The sequence below is a fragment of the Tinamus guttatus genome, unplaced genomic scaffold (genome assembly GCF_059628265.1).
Source record: "Tinamus guttatus ecotype Peru unplaced genomic scaffold, ASM5962826v1 Tinamus_guttatus_pri_ptg000643l, whole genome shotgun sequence".
NCBI classification, from domain to species: Eukaryota; Metazoa; Chordata; class Aves; order Tinamiformes; family Tinamidae; genus Tinamus; species Tinamus guttatus.
The window spans coordinates 612,526-630,596 of record NW_028289177.1 but is presented as its reverse complement, the minus strand read 5'-3'; the positions used below and the strand labels follow the sequence as shown (position 1 = coordinate 630,596).

The window sequence follows — 18,071 nt, the reverse complement described above, 5'->3', positions numbered from 1 at the left end:
GTTGGGTTTTAAAGAAATACCAAAAATGTAGAGTACATGTTTGTGCATTTGAGCGTGTTGGTTCGCTGACATGTTCCATGAGGCAGTGTTGATTTTGAAAACATTCTACGGGAAACCAGGCAGCCTTCATAATCTGCTCAATTGTAGCCAGTTTGCCTGCTGGCTCCTTGGCAGCCTGGACTTCCTGGCTCCCTGGCAGCCTGCCTGGAAGCCTTGAGCAGCTGCCAAGTGCCTAGGAGCTCCCAGGCTCTTGCGAATTCCTCCGTTCTGGCAGCTCCAGAAGAACAGCTCACTTGCTGGATTGTCCTGAAACCACTTTCCAGGGTGTCTCAGTTGGTGAGGGTGAAGGAGAAAATAGGAAACATTTTATGGCAACTTTCAAAACTTCAGTACTTTTGTTTTGAATTTAAACAAAATGACAATGCTCTAATTATCAACCCCAAGAAATTTTGCTGTGAAGGACTATCTTCTGCTGATGAACTCCTGTTGGATACATCATCTGCATCCTATCAGAAACGTCCCTTGCTCTGAGTAGGGTCCCAGACTGTTTCTTTCTTTAGCATTTTTTACTTATTTCCTGGGTGATGCTTGTTTTCCTGTTTCGCTTAAGAACAAAAGCTTTGCAGCTCCTGAAGGCATCACAACGTTTAGCTGCCAGGTAGCTCAAGGAGATGTTTTTTCAGGTGTTGTCGACTCTGCATCTGTGTTTATCTATTCTGGGCCGTATGATAGTGGAAATGAGCAGAGACACGTTTTAGAATGGCTCCAAGAATTGCTCTTTAGTTGAGCTGTCATAAATACAGATTTTAAATTCTTATACGAGCTTTGCTGCCTCAATTCCCTTGTTAATCTTAAACGTGGTTTGTGCTGGGTCACAGCTCTTTGGAGTGTGAAGAATATTTCCTGCCTCGCTGTGCATTAGTATGCTTTCCAAAATAGCGTATTTCCTGTGTAACCAGTTTTCTTCACATTAAATAGACTTTTTAATGTTACAGGTGCCCCTTGCTTACTCTTGTTACACGCTCTGTTTTCTTCTTCCTGAAGTTTGAGCTCTTAGAAGGAAAACAGAGCCGGGTTCCCCAGGTTCCTTGGCAGTGTGCAGCCCAGAGGGTGTGCGAGCCTCGTTAGCACAGGCACATTCAGCACTAAGTGTTCGCATTAAGAGTTTGTAGACTCCAGTCACTCATTTCTCGTAGTTTATGTCAGTGCCTCCATACAGGTCTCAATAATCCATTCTCCCATCCGAGCTGGTTTCTTCCTTCCCCACAGGAATGACAACGACGCCAGCCCCGTCCCAGCAGCACCGTCCGCCGGCCGTCAGCCCCCTCTCGTTGAGCGACTCGAGGCGGCCACAGTCACAGCAGATGTCTCCTACGCTGTCCCCTTTGTCACCAATTACTCAGGTAGGAACTTGCTTGGAGAATGAAATTATAGACCATAGTTGATTTTGTTTCACTCTGCCTAGGGAGAAGCTAGCTCTAACTTCGTCTTTCTTGCTGTGTAACTTAATTCTTTAAAGGTATTCACTAATTTTGTGTCTTTATTTCCTTTTACAAAAAGAGAGTGGATTGTAGAGGACATGGATTTTGCTTTCACAGTTGCAGAACCTTGGCAAATGCCACTAAGACGCTCCTAGGGACGCAGCCCCAAAGTTAGTCATGGAATTTGGAAGGCATTTCTCTAGCTCGAGTGAGCAGCTCACTGGAGTGTTGAACTTCTGTGTTTGATTTCATGACTGACTGGGCTGTCAGCTCCTGATCCAGGCGTTCAGCTGGGCCTTTAGACAGAGTATGTGTTTATAGTATGCTGGAAGTGATACGAAGTCCCTTGAAACATGTTCTTGGCCGCTTAAGCATGTTTTGTAAATGCATGTTGTTTATTTAATTGAAAAAAATGTTTGTTTGAAATATAAGACTTGGTAACTTTTAGAATTGCCTAGTCCTGTTCAACTGATTTCAGACCTTTAAATGACTGAATATTAAGGGGAGTTACCCGCCAGCATGCCTTGTGTCGTCTCTTCTCTTCAAGGCCGTGGCTATGGATGCGTTGTCTCTGGAACAGCAGCTTCCCCCGTACCCGTTTTTCACCCAGACGACTTCCCAGCAGCAGCAGCAGCCGCAGGTGGCCAGTTCCCTGCCCCAGAGCACCCCCCTGCTGCAGAGCTCGGCCCTGCAGCGAGGAGCCCAGCTGCCCCCGCTCGCGGTCACCGTCCCGTCCACCATCCCGCAGTCGCCGCCGGGGAGCCAGAGCCAGCCGGCCATGGGGATAGACATCAACTCGGTAGGTTGGGGCCTGGCTCAGCGCTGTGACACTGTGCAGCCTCAGCCCTCCTCAGGGAGGGTGACACTGCATGGGGAGGGTGACACTGTGACACTGTGCAGCCTCAGCCCTCCTCAGGGAGGGTGACACTCCACAGGGTGACACTCCACAGGGTGACACTACACAAGGAGGGTGACACTGTGGCACTGTGCAGCCTCAGCCCTCCTCAGGGAGGGTGACACTGCATGGGGAGGGTGACACTGTGACACTGCAATCTCAGCCCTCCTCAGGGAGGGTGACGCTCCGCAGGGTGACGCTCCACAGGGTGACACTACACAAGGAGGGTGACACTGTGTCACTGTGCAGCCTCAGCCCTCCTCAGGGAGGGTGACGCTCCACAGGGTGACACTCCACAGGGTGACACTCCACAGGGAGGGTGACACAGTGACACTGTGCAGCCTCAGCCCTCCCCAGGGAGGGTGACACTGTGACACTGTGCAGTGCAGCGTCAGCGCTCCTCACACTGCCCGTGCACCTAGAACGGGGTTCATTTGAGTCACTCTCCAGGTTTTAAAGATAAAACCTGGTTTTATTGTGCTCTTAGGGTGGCCATAGTTTAAAGTTGTGCCCCTTCTGACCTCCTATGTTTGATTAGACTGGGATATCAGCATTTTTCTTTTTTTTTTTCCCCTTTTTCATACCTTGCTGCTACACAGATGAATTTTCAAGGCACTGAATACAAGGCACCTCCAACACACTGTGTGTGGGGTGTGGAGTGCTGCAGACTCAGGCTAAGGAGTTAACAGGACTTGGTAAACCTAACGAGTTTTCAAAAAGCTGGAGGAAATCAGACACAGGATAGAGTTGCTATATTTAGAACACTTCCGTTTTAAGGAATTTTGTAGCATACGTTATCCTCAAAAATTAGATTTGTGGTGCCTGCTTTTAGATTCCCCCTAAAGAATGGAGTGTAATACATATTGGGATGATTTACGGACAGATTTTTTTTTTTTTTTTTTGCTTGCTTGGTTTATTGTGGTCTGTTGTGAATTGTTCTGCCTTTTTCCACATATGAAAATCCCAAATGCAGAGCAGGAGAGGATAACAGGCTAGCCAGGGAGGAAGTCCATGGCTCATTCTCTGGGCATTGTGCTCAGCATTAAGGATCTTGGATGTCTGACCTGTTGTGCTGTCCTGGCAGTGTTGTAGTGACAGTAAGTGGTTTGGTGGTGAGAAGAGTTCTTTCTCTATTGATCTGCCCTTGAATCATGAATTTCATCTGGGGGTGAGATTTTAAGTTTGTGCTTCTTGAAAGAAGCTGCTTTCCCTCCATAGAAGGGAAAGAAGGACAAATCCAGCAGTGGAAAAGATGCTTGACCCATTCAAATGTATCTGAATATTTTGATTCTAATAGTTAGCAATCCAGTTTATTCTAGTTTTCATTCTTTGCTTTCTGTGTTGCTTTCCTCATCCTAAACTTCTTTGTGACCTTAACTTTTCAGGGTCCTGTGCTTACCTTTTAAAGCAGCTAAAATTGTGTATGAGTAAACTTAAATCAGATTTTTCGAAAAGCCGCTTGAGCTATGATACAGTCTCACAACTTTTACACAGCTGTTTTTCTTTAAAGCAATATTGAAATGCATTTTCCTCTACTTTGGAAGTCTGTTTAAAGGATAGTAATATATATAAGAAATATTTTCTTGATATCCGCAGAATTCTGTGTCAGAAAGCCCCGGATTACAGGTTTTCCTCAATCATCTGTTAATTTCTAAAGACAATATAGCAGACAAAGAGCTCTATTTCCTATTTATGTTAATTAGGGTGACATTCTATTCAGATGCCAGTAAGATTATTCATTTGCTCAGATCCGGGGTTCTTTGCCAAAAAACAAAGGAAAATCTTTGAAAATCTAGTCTCAGGAAGACTGAGAACAGTGTTAATGTAGCTAAAATAAACCTACAGGACAGTGTAGATTCTCAGACCGTGTCTGTTTCATGTACTGGGCTAAAATGCCAGATAATTCCCCTTAGCCTGGGTGTGAAATATAACAAGGATTTCCTAAGCTAGCTCTACAGAAGTGGAGAATGTGGCTATGGCAATTGAATTTAAAGTAAATTACTTTAGAGTTATTCCCAGATTTGGAGACTACTTTTCCATTAAATTGTTGGCCGACCAGATTTTTTTTTTCTAATTGAACACAACTGAAAACAGAGGGGGAAAAGCTTTTTTCCTCACACACCAGCAGTGCCCCGCTCCTGGATGCGCGGTCGAGCCCGGGACCTTTCCTTCCTGCGGCCTCCTGCACAGCTCTAGTGTCCTCAGAGCTGCCCAGGACTGGTGAAGATGACGGTTTCTGCCACCTTCCTCGAGCTGCTCACAGAAACGTGTGACTTTCCAGCTGTCCATCAATGCCGTGGTCTTTAACTCTGTGTTGTTCTGTAGGCTTCACTCCAGCAGTACCGCAGTAATGCTGGCTCCCCAGCCAACCAGTCTCCCACCTCTCCTGTCTCCAATCAAGGCTTCTCTCCTGGCAGCTCCCCTCAAGTAAGGGACTCTCTGCTTCCCCAGGCCTCGCTTCTCGTGTGTGTTTCCAGTCGAGTCTCTCCATCACTGACCCATAGTCGTCTCACTGTAACCGTGTGTGCCTCATGCATCACTGATGTCTCATCTCGTTTGCAGTTCCATTCAGAGCCAGAGTTTTTCAATAGCTGGTGAATTGCCTTTTTTATTGATCAAAGCTATTACTGGAACGCTGTTAAAATCCAGTTATTTTGGGGGCAGTCGGGTGGACCAAAGCTCCAGGTAGGTCCCTCTCCATCACAGCATCGCTTAGGGGTGCACACACGAGGTTGGGAGGGTAGGGGCAGAGAGGTGCAAACTTGCTGAGTGCCCCCAGCAGCTTCCTGCTGCACTGACGGCCACGCTCAGGACCCAGTGACTTCAAAACGGGGCCTTTTTCATGTGGGAAAATGCCCTTTGAAAGAAAACACAGCAAACATTCTTAAAATTAGCAACCGTATCTTGTGGCTTGAAAGTAAGGGATTAGCAAACATGCTTTCTTGCATGCTAGCTGTTTTTTCTTCCTGTATATATATGTAAATTGCTAATTTTGAATCCTATATACGAGTCAAATTTGGTATGTATGTAAAGCTGTGAAGGGGAATTTTTATCTGCTAGTTGTAAGACAGCTAAAAAACAGCAAGGCAAATTTTGGGGGTACCCCTGAAGTAAGGAGCTTAATGCATTTTCAGTACAAAAATCTAATGTTGTGGGAAGGCAGCCAAGGGCTGCCCTTTTCCCAAATGCCACCTGTAGCGACAAGGTGCAGGGAATTTGTACAGAGCATCACAACAGAGTCTGAAAATACATTTTCTGTTTCATCATTTGATGTCGAAGGCTGTAAGGAGGATCCAATCTAAATAAGTGCTGCCCCTTCATGGTTCCAAAGCAGAAGCTTCGTCTCTCCTTGCCATTAGCCAGAGACAGGTCGCTGGTAAGCTCAGCAACAGCCCGAGTGTCAGGACTGGCTGGATTTTTTAACCCTTGCTCAGCGGCTTCTTAACTCCTCTGTGCTGCTTCTGCGGGTTCTGCCTGTTGTGCGCGTGGCCGAAGCAGCGAGCGGCCTCCCCGCTGCAGGCTGTGAGGAGGGCAGAGGGGGCCGCGAGGAGGGCAGAGCGGGCGGCGAGGAGGGCCGAGGGGGCCGCGAGGAGGGCCGAGGGGCGGCGAGGAGGGCAGAGGGGCGGCGAGGAGGGCAGAGGGGCGGCGAGGAGGGCAGAGGGGCCGCGAGGAGGGCAGAGGGGGCGGCGAGGAGGGCAGAGGGGGCGGCGAGGAGGGCCGAGGGGGCCGCGAGGAGGGCAGAGGGGCGGCGAGGAGGGCCGAGGGGCGGCGAGGAGGGCAGAGGGGGCGGCGAGGAGGGCAGAGGGGGCGGCGAGGAGGGCAGAGGGGCGGCGAGGAGGGCAGAGGGGCGGCGAGGAGGGCAGAGGGGCGGCGAGGAGGGCAGAGGGGCGGCGAGGAGGGCAGAGGGGGCGCGAGGAGGGCAGAGGGGCGGCGAGGAGGGCCGAGGGGCGGCGAGGAGGGCCGAGGGGCGGCGAGGAGGGCCGAGGGGCGGCGAGGAGGGCCGAGGGGCGGCGAGGAGGGCCGAGGGGCGGCGAGGAGGGCCGAGGGGCGGCGAGGAGGGCCGAGGTGCCGCGAGGAGGGCCGAGGGGCGGCGAGGAGGGCCGAGGGGCGGCGAGGAGGGCAGAGGGGCGGCGAGGAGGGCAGAGGGGGCGGCGAGGAGGGCAGAGGGGCCGCGAGGAGGGCAGAGCGACCGCGAGGAGGGCAGAGCGACCGCGAGGAGGGCAGAGGGGCGGCGAGGAGGGCAGAGGGGCCGCAAGGAGGGCAGAGGGGCCGCCAGCCCTGCTGCCAACGTGCAGCCCCCCGGGTTCGGTTTTGGTCTGTTCACCCCCAGCCTCTCCAGAACCCCCTCTGGACCCTTTTTGCCCGCGGACTCGATGCCAGCGCTCAGGCCGCAGCGCTGCGCAGATGTGTCCTGCCCTCCGAAAAGAAGCTTTAAGCAAAAGCTGAAGGAAAGCACCAGAAAATAGCTATTTTTTTTTGTTAAATTGAAAGCAATACAGCTTTTCTACCTCCATCAGAGAGCCGAAAGGTAGCAGTGCCGAGAGCTCTCTGTCGTAGCGGATCTTTTAAGATTGTAAATACTAAGCGTGGAGAGAAGCCATGGGGGAATTAAAAAGCAGATTGGAAGAAAAATCTGGGTTATGATTATGGGGGCAGCGTCCAAATAGCAAGATCCATTAGACAACAGCATCATCTGCCAGGAGCAAAGGCAGATTGGTTACAACCTCAGAATACACCCGTGGGGGAGCAGTCTGGCACGGGCTGACAAGAGTGAAATAAAGTAGGTGTGACCGGGTAGGCGTCTTCCATTTGCTCCTGTTTCTCCGATTAATTTTAGGTTAAACCACTTCGCAGGGTATCGATATGACATGAGCGGTGCATTCCAAAACCAGAAATCTGTGGTTTGATTTTTATCACGTACGGTTCATTCACCAGAATCCCTCCTCATCTTTCCCCATCTCCAAATCTCCTTGCTCTTGTGTTTTAGCTGTGTTGCTGCTCTACGAAGGCCTTCCCGTGAAAACACGGATTGAAAAGCTCTGCCTGTAGCTCCCAGCTTTGTGTTTGCATGGCTTGTCATTGCCGGGGGCTTGTTGGTGACTACTTGGCTTTTCTCCTCTAACACCTGGCCTGCTGTTCCAATTAGATAGAAATTTGCTTTTTTAGTAGGATGGCTGAATACTGGATAAGATGGTATGTATTTTCAGACCAGCAATTTAAGCCAGGGATTTTGTGGTTTGGGTGTTTTTTTTCCTTCCAGTCACCACATCATTAACCCGAGAAGATGTACTGTTGACAAAACAGACCTCATCTAGTATTTTGTAGGCGATGCTGTTAGCAAGGTGTTTTTCCCCAGAGTTGTTGATAAATTATTCCAGGACTCCGAAGTGTTGAAGTAATGTTGTTTCCAGCTGATTTCCTTTGGGAGCTTCAGTGCTTACAACTGCAATAACCTCTGTGCTTTAGAACAGAGGAGCAGAGAGAGGCCTCTGCATTTTGTTAGGGGTTATTAATACAGACTTGCACAAATAGATTTTGGCCTACTGTTCATTATGTTCCATGTTACCCAGCTTCTTAGGATGGGAACAATATGCGGTGGAATACAACAGCTTTAATTTGTACCCTGCTTTGGGAAAGCTCCCGTAAAAATGAAATGGCTCAAATTAAAGGACAAAACCCCACTCCGGTCCTGTTTGGAGCTCTCGATGGCAGAGGAGCTGGTGTGCCCTGGCCTGGCCTGGCTGTGTGACATCCCGAGGGCATGTTTGTCACTGGAAAGCCACAAAGCAGCAGGTTTGGAGGGGCATCCCCTGCCTGCCGTGGGGATGGGGACACGACTGCCACCACAGACTGGGCTGCCCAGACCTCGCTGCTCGCTCAAGGCAGCTCTGCGGTCTCCCTCCTTTTTTAAGTGACATAAGTAACAGGTCGAAGTAGCTATGAAATGTGTAAATCAAAACGCAATCATGCAGGAAGCAAGAGGTGAGTGGTTTAAAGGAGAGGAAAGGTGTTTTTGAAATACAAATTAGCGGTAGCGCTTTGCTTTTCTCCCATCAGGTGCCGTGTTTGGCTCTGTCCTCATGGTCCTGTCTCGGCACAGAGCAGCCACATAACTTTGTGCAGTGGAGGATGTTTTGGAAGATAAGCTCCATTTTAGAAGAATCTTCCAGTTTACCTGTTTCTCATGAGGCCATCGAATAGGGTGTTAAATGGCAGGGAGACAGTCACTATTCTGTGGTCACCGTTACGACAGTTCAGAAATGCACAGGAAGGTGAATCCCGTGAAGGATTTTTTTAATTTTATCCATAAAGTCCTGGTTTTGGCTCAGGCCGTCCGCCCTAGGAGGGTCCGCAGGTCGGTGCTGCCTGTTCCTACCCTGGCACCGCCGGCTCCGCGCGGAGCTGCTCGCGGCTGGGCCGGGTGTTGGGCCGTGTCCAGCAGCGCTTGTCTCCCCGCAGCGTCTTCTGTCCTCACGCTCACCAGGCTCTAAGCTCATGAGCTGCTTAGCTTTTCTAAGGAGGAAATTTGTAGCCTGAGTGTTTTAATGTGTAGACAAAACAGCTGGAAAATGCTATGCAAGGTATTTACATTTTTTTTTTTTCCCCCAAGACTGATGCAAACTTTCCATGGAAATTGGCTTTTATGGACGCTGGCTTTGCCGGAGGCTCTTTGCGAGTAGATTTTTTTTGTTTGTTTGTTTTCAGCTGGAATTTCAGAGCTTGTTTTGGGGAGTTGTACATGTGCGGCTTCTCTGCCTGGCCTCGCATTCCGGGTCAGAATAACGCCCGGGCGGTGGAGAATTCCCAGCGCAGCCGGCTGGGCTCGAGGGGGCCGTGGAGACCGCGGCGCTGCCGGCCCCGGAGCCGCCGCCGTTCCCAGCCCCTGTCCGTGCCGTGTCCGCGCCGCGGCGCGCTCTCGATCCCTCGTGTCACCCGGCACCTTGTCTGCATCCATGGTCCCAAGTTCTCCATGTCGTCCGTCCCCCGCGGGGCAGTTTGTTGGGCTCCGTGCTGGCCACGAGGTCGGCGGCGCCGCGCGGTGCCCGCCAGGCGGGGGGACCTGCCCGTGGGGCCGGCTCTCGTGGGACGCTTGCACCATAAAGACTCTGTTTTGTTTTCAGCATTCTTCCATTCTGGGGAGTGTATTTGGTGACTCCTATTATGATCAGCAGATGACAGCTAGGCAGGCTAATGCCCTATCCCATCAGGTGAGCAAATTCATCTCCAATTTTTGGCTCTATTTTGGCCACGTTCAGCTTAAAATAGTATAATTCAATTTGGGATTATTTAATGTGGGATCACGTTTTGTTCATGTTTTCAGTTTGCAATACTCAGGTACTCCTCTTGCTTTCTTTTTTCCCCCCCCTTCTCTTGCTCCCTCCTAGCCATTATAGCAGATGTTTTTCAAGGTGTTCTGCCAAGTCTGTGGGATTAAAAATCATGCAAACAACAAAACCATTTCTGACAGTTGTTCCCTTTGGGAAGGCTTCGATTGTAGGTGGTAACAAAAATGTACTTCAGAAATTGGCCAACAAGCTGCGTTTTGTACCCAAAGTGACCAGCGAGGCCGGCCTGTGCTTGTCTGGCCAGCCACTTCCCTCAACTGATAAATGTGCTCTTGTAGCAGAAAAAAAATAGATGTTTTTGGAGAGATAAAGCTTTATGGGCAGATACCTCCTTCAGTGGCATGAATTGTTTGCTTTGTTTTGGTTTTCACCTGTTTTAAAGCTATCTTTTCTTTTGTTCTTATGCTATTGAAAGCAACAGTTTTGTTTTGGCACCCACCCTTCCCTCCTTCTCTTGCACTCTGAATTTGGCAGTGACCTATTCTGGAAAGTGAAGTGGAAAACGGACCATATTTTGATGAACAAAACCTAAAGATGAATTTGTTTGCCTGTCTTTTTCAATGTCGTTTCCCATACGCGAGGCCTGTAAGTTGTTTTGCTCTCTTTCCTGGTGACTAGAAGTAATAATTCGTTTGTGCCTTGGTCTTCAGCTTGAACAGTTTAATATGATAGAAAACGCCATTAGTTCCAACAGCCTGTACAGCCCGTGCTCCACGCTCAACTACTCGCAGGCGGCGATGATGGGCCTCACCGGCAGCCACGGCAGCTTGCAGGACTCGCAGCAGCTCAACTACTCCAGCCACGGGAACATCCCCAACATCATCCTCACAGGTAGGAGCGGCCGCGTTCTCCCCCGTGGCCGCCGGTGCAGCCGAGGGGGTCGCGGCGTCACGGAGGGTGGCGGATCCGCTCACGGCTGCACGTGGGCAACCACCTCTGCTCAGGTCACTCGGTCCATGTTTCAGCCGATGCCTCTTGCTGAGGAGGGTCATGGAAACGAGGGTTTCTGTTGCTGAGTTTACAGGGTAGAAGAGCCTGTAGTGGCACCAGTTCGCAGGCCCAAATATATGAGTTTTCCTTTGTCTTATGTCATTATTATGATTTGGAGATCTCTGACAAAGCTGTAATCCATCCGGATGGGTGTAGGGTTAGGTTTTTCTCTTCTGAGCTTCAGTCTTAGCTTGGGGAACTTATTCCAGGTGTTTTTGCAAGCTGTTTTCTCGCTTTGCCTCAACGTCCACCTCGAGAGGAAGGGTGTGCTCAGGCCTCTCTCTCCCCCTTCCCTGCAGTGACAGGAGAGTCTCCTCCCAGCTTATCCAAGGAACTGACGAGCTCGTTGGCGGGCGTGGGGGGACGTCAGCTTTGACACGGATTCCCAGTTCCCCCTGGATGAACTCAAAATTGACCCCTTAACCCTGGATGGACTGCACATGCTGAACGACCCCGACATGGTCCTGGCCGACCCCGCCACGGAGGGACACGTTCCGCATGGACCGGCTGTGAGGCCCGGAGCGCCGGCGCGAGCGCGGCGGGTCGCTCTGCCCGTCCCCGCGCCGCCCCTGCCCGCGGCCGGGCGCTCCCGGCTCGTCCCTGCCCTCCTTTGCACTAACGGGGCGCTCCGGGGCCGGGCGGGAAGCCCCGGGCCATCCCGCCCCGTTCCCGGCTCCGGAGCGGCCCCGCTCCGCAGAGCAAAGCGCTTCCCCGCTCCCGGCCCTCCTCCCGTCCCGCCTGTTCTCATGCCCTGAGCAAACCCGTGTCCTGGAAAGAGAAAAGCAGCCTGGCAGCCCAGCGGCCTCTGCAGCTACTGCAAACAGAGGGAAAAGAAGGAAAACCAACTGTAAACACTATTTCCAAACTTTTATATATATGTGTAATATATATATTTATATATGTATGCATATATATAGAGAGCATTTCTGAGCACACAAAAAAGTAATATAATTCATTACTTGATTAGCGTGGAGGAAGGATCAGGACCTTTTAAAGCAGCTAAGAGATATAGGAGACCTAACTTGCAGAGCACATTTCTAACCTTTACTTTGTGAGAGATTCCTGGGCAACAGGAAGGGCATTTGCACAGCGATGCCTGGCTCAAATCATGAGGACTATTTTTTATTTTTTATTCTTATCATTACTTTTCTGTTACCATTATTTATGACTTTTTTTTTTTAATTTAAGTATTTGGATATTAGACAAGTAGCTAAACTACATACCGCCAATTGAAGCACTCTACATAATACTTGTACAGTACATCTTTTTTGTGTTTTTATTCCAGAAATATATTATATATATTATATATATAGGTATTTTTAACTAACTGGAATTTTAAACAGATGTTGAGCAGAAGTAAGGAAGCCGAAGGCAAGTCTAAATGTTTTCCTTTTATATAGTCAAAGTAGGGTGGCAGGAACGTCGGTATTCCTTCTGTCCCCCTGGGGAAGAAGCAGCCTGCTCTGCAGTGACCTAGTACTGTATCCTGGGCCAGGTGGAGGTTCTGCGAGACTGAACTAGACTGTTTCTGTTAGTCCTTGTTGATACTCCGTGCTGCAGCGTAGCAGGATGATGAACGACACTTTATCAATGGCAGGGTGAATGAATCCCGATGAGGGTCCAATGAATCCAAATGGGGGTTTTCGCTGAAATGTCGTGGCTGAGGTTTGGGGTGATCCCCAGATCTGCCCCCTCGGCCTCGGTCGGGTTGGCAAACCGCGTTTGAGGAGGTGTGAGGAGGCCGGAGCGCTGGGAGCGCTGCCGGAACGGCCCCTCGTTCCACCGTGGGCTGCACAGCAGGGGCACCTCCGCCTCAACGGCCCTTCTATCATGCAGAAGTTACAAATTAACTTATTATCGAGTTATTTTGCGTTTCATTAACAAAATACAAGTCACGTTACGCAAATACCCTGGGTGTAAGGTGACTGAATCCCTGCTGTAGAGGAAAGCATTCCCGTGCAGGAGGGCTGGGACGCCGAGCTACGTTTTTGTGAACTCTTCTCTCGAATAAAAGAGCCGTTCTCGTTCCTCGTGCAGACGAGTTGTGTTTTGTTGCTGCCCCCGCTCCGGGCTGGTGCTCCCAGCCTTGGTGTCCTAGCGCAGGATGTGCCAGTTCTTCCCTGGCTCTCGGGTGGATTTTAAGCGAAAAATTCTCAGCAGTTCCCCTCCCTCCCAATCTCCCTCAATAGTCCCCCTCTTAATGAGTTAGACGAGGCTTAACGAGCTCCTCGAGGTTTAATGAGTTATACTAGGTTTCTGTGTGCTTCCAGAAAGCTGCAGGCCGCTGTCCTGAGCCTCGAGCCGCCGCTGCTGAGCGGAGCCGCTCTGGGTGCCGGCCGCGCGTTTGCTCACGTTGTGCCATTAGTTGACCATTTGCACTAAAAACGTTACTGTTTTTCTTTCCATCTCTTAGCTTGTGTTTGTCTCTTTCGTTTGTTCCTACCCCTTCCGATTGCGAGATCATCCCGTGTCTTTGTGGAAAACGTCTGTCCAGATGCGGGGCCAGTATTCCATGTTCTCCTGATGTCTCCTTATTTCAGATTGCTAATGCTTTTTCAATTTAAGAGGAAAAAAAGGCAAGAAAGAAGGTAGCTTCAAACAGGAGGATCCCCTAGCAGAGCAGGAGGGACTGGGACTCCTTTGCTTGGCAATGGTGCGAGCTGCATGTGCTGCGCCGGTCACCTCCTCCCCTGGCACTACTGTGAGTCCCCCGGGGCCTTTCTGTCCCTCTCGCTCAGATAACTTTTCTGCATGTAAATTCTTGTTTGTGGGCTATTTTTTCAAAGCAGAGTCACGTCAGAATGAAGCATCCGAGTGGGAAATTGCGTTCCTCGCTGCAGACTTTTACAGGGAGCTGTTGCTAAATGCTACCTGCTGATTTTTTTTTTTAAACTCCGTGTGTATATAAGAGATCTTGTTTATTAGACTTGTAAGTAGACATTTAAAATGGCCTTAATTTAAAAATAAAAAAAAAAACAACACGTCTGGATGCAACTGTCAAATTTAGGGACCATCTCGTTGAGAGAAGTAACCGGGTTTGTTCCAGCGAGGCCGGGGTGGGTTTGAGGAAGGGGCTTCATCCCGCTTTTCCTAGGAACCCTTTGGGAATCAGAGCGGTTCTTCCCACACATCCTGCGTTTTGCGGGAGCATCACGGCCGAGCTCCGCTCCAGCAAGGGGGGATTTCTCCTCCTCCCCGCTTAATTTTTCATTCAATATCCATACGGCTAAATTGAAAGCCAAACCAAGCTGTTAAATTGTCAGATGGAAACCTGGGGGGAATCGCAGTGATTTCGGAGCAAAGTGTTTTATCGTAAAAGCCGTCAGTGCTGTTTGCATTTTCACCTCTGCACGGCGGGGCGAGAGCTGTTGGCCCTTAGGCTCCAGGGCTGGATGAAACTGCAGAGCAAAAGGAAAAAGCACCATTTGGCAAAAGTAGAAGTACTTTATTTTGGTTAAAGACTTTTGAACCTGTCTGGTGTCTCAAAGGGTTGCTGTCCCCGTGTACCTGCCGAGCGAATCCCCTCCTCTCCCTCCAACATGGGTTTTTATAGATATTACAAAAACAAACAATGCTCCCAAGCTAGACTGTTGCATTTGCCAATATCCTGGGGAAATGATAGGAATCGGCTCTCTGTGTGGAATACTGTGATGCTGCGGGAGGCCGGCCCCGCGTCCACGTCCCCGTCCCCTCGCCATGAATCTGCACAGGCCGCGGGGGCCCTGCTGTCCTCTGCCAGTGACCTCGAGCTTTATTTTTTAAGAGGGGAAAAAGGTTTCCAGAAAGAGGCTTCAAATTAATTAAAGTTATTAATCATTTGTACATTTTACAGCTGCTTTTAAAATGCAGTTAATTTTCCCAAAGCGTGCCCGAGTACCTCGGTGCAAACCACAAAAACGCTTCCCCCGCACAGGAAAAAACTGCCCTTCTGCCTTGGCAGCGCCTGGTCCCATAGGGAACCCTTCGCCCTCCCGGAAACCCGGCTGCTCCTGTTGGTTTTTCCAAGCTCCCGTTTTCCGTAACCCCAGGACCTCGAGCTCGAGCCCTCCCCGGGGACCCCTCAGTGCAGTGAGGAAGAGGAGAGGCCCCTCGTCGCGCACGAGGTCGGAGCGGGCGCCGCGGTGCCGGGGAAAAGCCCTTCTTCCTGTGCGCGCGGAGCCCTCACTGTGATGGCAATGTGAAAGCGCAGGTAGCGGTCGTTACGTGTGCGTGTTCTTTCTAAAAAACACCCAAAAAAGGCAAAAAATATATATATATTTGTAGTGTTACTGTTCTTTGTATTTTTAGTTGCGTTTTATTTATACTGCGCAGTGTAGGCATGGGTTGCATGTCGGGTTTCTATGCGGGCGCCGTGACGACATGATAACTGTGTATTATAAATCATTTTTACCTTTTTAAACAGAATCATTGTGTGGAATTTCTATACTTCAAAACAAAGCACTACATTAAGTACTCTATTCATTTGTGTTATTTATTTTATTATTTCGTGGGGGGGTGGCGGGTGGTTTTAACTGTGGTGTACATTGCCTTATGTGGGCTTGACCAGTTTTATCAAAATAAAGGCCTAACGGGGTAAAATCTGTTTGCTGTTTTCTTCAGTAAAGGACTTGGGGCTGCTGCAGAAAAGCACCCGGTAGGAGGCAGAAAGAGGAGGTTAATGTGAACCACAGAGGAGCTGCAGGAAGGGCAACGCAGCCGCGTGATGCAGTAAGTCCAGGGAGCAGGAACGCTGCCCCGAGCGGGATTCGGGGACAGGGACGCTGGGACGGGAAGCAGGAGCCTCGTCTAGCCCTTTCCCGTGCACCTGCTCGGCACTTTTCCCTTAGGACAGTAAATCCATGTCTGCTCCTTCAGGACAAGCAGGCGCTTGGCGCTGCAGGGGGTTCCCTGCCTGGAAAGGTGGGAATGGGAATCTCCTCCCGCGCGTTCGCGCGGGTTCCGCGTTGCTCTGGCGCTCCGGCAGCGTCCCGCGCTCGGGAAGCTCGTCCTGGTTTCTGTCTGCGTTTGGGCCGGGCCGTTCCCGGGGTGTCCCGGGTCCGTTCCGTACCCCCTCTCGGAGGGCAGGAGCGGGGGGTTTCACACAACGTCCCGCAGGACTCGGGCAGCGATGGGGCCACTTCTTCAAGGTGACGCATCACGTCTCGTCACTAAGCAGGAGGCAGGGAAATGCTTAAAGAACATTTCTGTTTGGTCTTGACTCTTTTTACTTAAATTTTGCTAATAAGTAGCTACAGGAGCATAAAGAGCTCGACACGTGTTGCATTTTCTGGTATGTGTTTTCTGCTTGTTCACGAGCAGAATCGTGGTGATCTAATCGTGGGGTTTTCACAGTTCAGGCTCTGTATTCCTTGATTCTGCCTGTCTTCAGCCTATGGAACTTCCAGATACGTCTGTTACCTCTTAAAATTTGCAAATAATCTGTCCTCTTGATGGCTGTTAATGCTTAATGGAATAAAACTGATAAAAATATCATTAGACAAAATAATGCTAGTGTGTGCAGGAGCTGTGCAGGGGAGTGCACGGGGTTAGGGACCCGTCACGGTCTCCCACCACCCTCATCTCCTTCGGGGCGCTGGGCTCTGTCATTGCAGAGGGGCCACGTTAGAGCAGTCTGTCTGGGAGCTGGGACAGGTCGACCTTTCGTCTGTCCCTAGCGCTCTGCTCTTTTTATTGAGCTCTTAACTCAGCAACAACTTGAGCAGTAGCTTGAAATACAGACGTGGGGAAAGTTAACCCTTGGGTTAATCTATTTGAAGCAACTTCCCTGCCCGCCACCGTTATCCACGTGCGGGAGGGACGTCGCGTTCCCGAGCTGGAGCGGCCCCGCGCGGCGCCGGCGGCTCGGAGCGGTCGGCGCGGGCGCCGCAGGGCCCGGCTTGGCCTCTGCCCTTGGTTTGAAGCTGCTCTTTGTGGGCGACCTTCGCGCGCGTCCCCGTCCGGGCCGTCCGGGGTGAGTTTGGGCGCCCGGGGCTCGCGGGGCTCCCGTTGCTCCGCGGCGGCTGGTTCTGCGGTGCCCAGCGGCTCCGTTGGGTCGAGCTTTCCGTGTAGGGCGTTTTCCTCGCCGTGTGCCGGCGCGTCAGGGCCAGGAGGCCCCGCGGGCTCCGGGGGCGGCGGGGGAGAGCGGTGACGTTCGCTGTCTCCGGGACCCTCTCTGCTCCTCTGCTAAACGCTTGCAAAACCCCGGGAGGCCGTTTCAAATAAAACACCTCAAATCCTGGTATCAAGATTCCACCTCCCGGCTACCTCGGGCCTCCGACCTTAGCGAGTGCGTGAGGATGAGCAGGAGCCGGGGCAGAACCCGGCGCCGTCCCCCGGCCCTGCGAATTCCCCTTCCCCAAATGGGAGCTGCGTTTGGGCCGTACGTTAACGAACAAAGTCTCTCGGCTCGCAAAAGCGCCGCTGCAAACGAGGCACAACCCCAAATAGCCGGCACTGCTGCGACAGCCCCACGTGGGGGTCCTGCTGCCGGAGGGATCGGAGCCTCGGGAGCAGAGATCCTAAAAGCCTGGGGGTCGCTCGGCCTAAACGGAGCCGATCCAGGGCCACGTTCGGGGTCTGGGCTTGGGCTCTGCTCGCTGCCCCATGGCTCCAGGGAGCTGTCCCGGTTTTACCGCGTCCCGCGGGAGATGATTCCCGGGGCTGGGAGGACAGGACAGGGGGACCCTGGGCCGGGTCGTGTTGCTTTGGGGCTACCGTGCTGGAAAACGCGCCCGGTGGAGCAGCTCTGTGACAACACGGGCAGCAGGTACCAACTCCCCTGGCTGTAAGCTCTGTTTCCTGTTTTTTTTTTTAATATTGCAAATAGTTACAACCTCGTGCAGATAAAGCTTTAAAATGTGCTGAAGGGCACCCTTTTCTGCCAGTAAGGTGAGACGATTTTAAGGGCAGGGAGATTTTGAAATAGGAAAATGCAGAGTTATGGGAAAGTGCATATTCTGCTCCTGGGAATGTTATTCTCTCCCCCATTCAAATTTTGCTAAATCTTGATTTCAAGATTATCCTGAGACCTGTGCAGATTCATCCATCCTTCAGTTCTTTCCTTAAGCGTGCAATAAAAATTCTCCCCTGAATAAGCTTAAATTGTCATAATTGAGTAATGGCTAAGGGAAGTCTCGGATAAGGCTTCAGCTGGTGCTAAGAGGTTTACACTTGTAATGAATCTCGGCTAAATCTGTGCAAGTAGGGCAGGGGCTGGCCTGGGGAGGCAGGCTCATGGAGTAGCGTTGAAAAAGCAAAGTACAAAGTGATATATTAACAAAATGCTGTACAGGCTGTTGGTTCTCATTAGAGACATCTGCTTTCCGAATGCTGCGTCTTACTCTGCCTTTTGAACTGCTGTATTTGTACAGTGAAATGTAA

General features: G+C 50.9%; 2 protein-coding genes across 2 annotated transcripts in view; one reads left to right on the top strand and one right to left on the bottom strand.

Moving 5' to 3' along the window:
- The window catches only part of CRTC1 (CREB regulated transcription coactivator 1), a 34,318-nt gene extending 23,093 nt beyond the window's left edge, over positions 1 to 11,225 (top strand). Inside the window, 8 exon segments of the mRNA XM_088535715.1 lie at positions 1,270 to 1,403; positions 2,029 to 2,280; positions 4,702 to 4,803; positions 9,498 to 9,584; positions 10,373 to 10,553; positions 11,012 to 11,070; positions 11,072 to 11,197; positions 11,199 to 11,225. Of these exon segments, the coding sequence (XP_088391841.1) occupies positions 1,270 to 1,403; positions 2,029 to 2,280; positions 4,702 to 4,803; positions 9,498 to 9,584; positions 10,373 to 10,553; positions 11,012 to 11,070; positions 11,072 to 11,197; positions 11,199 to 11,225 (968 nt within the window).
- COMP (cartilage oligomeric matrix protein) overlaps positions 1 to 18,071 on the bottom strand; it is an 89,811-nt gene that overhangs the window by 54,525 nt on the left and 17,215 nt on the right. The window lies entirely within an intron of this gene.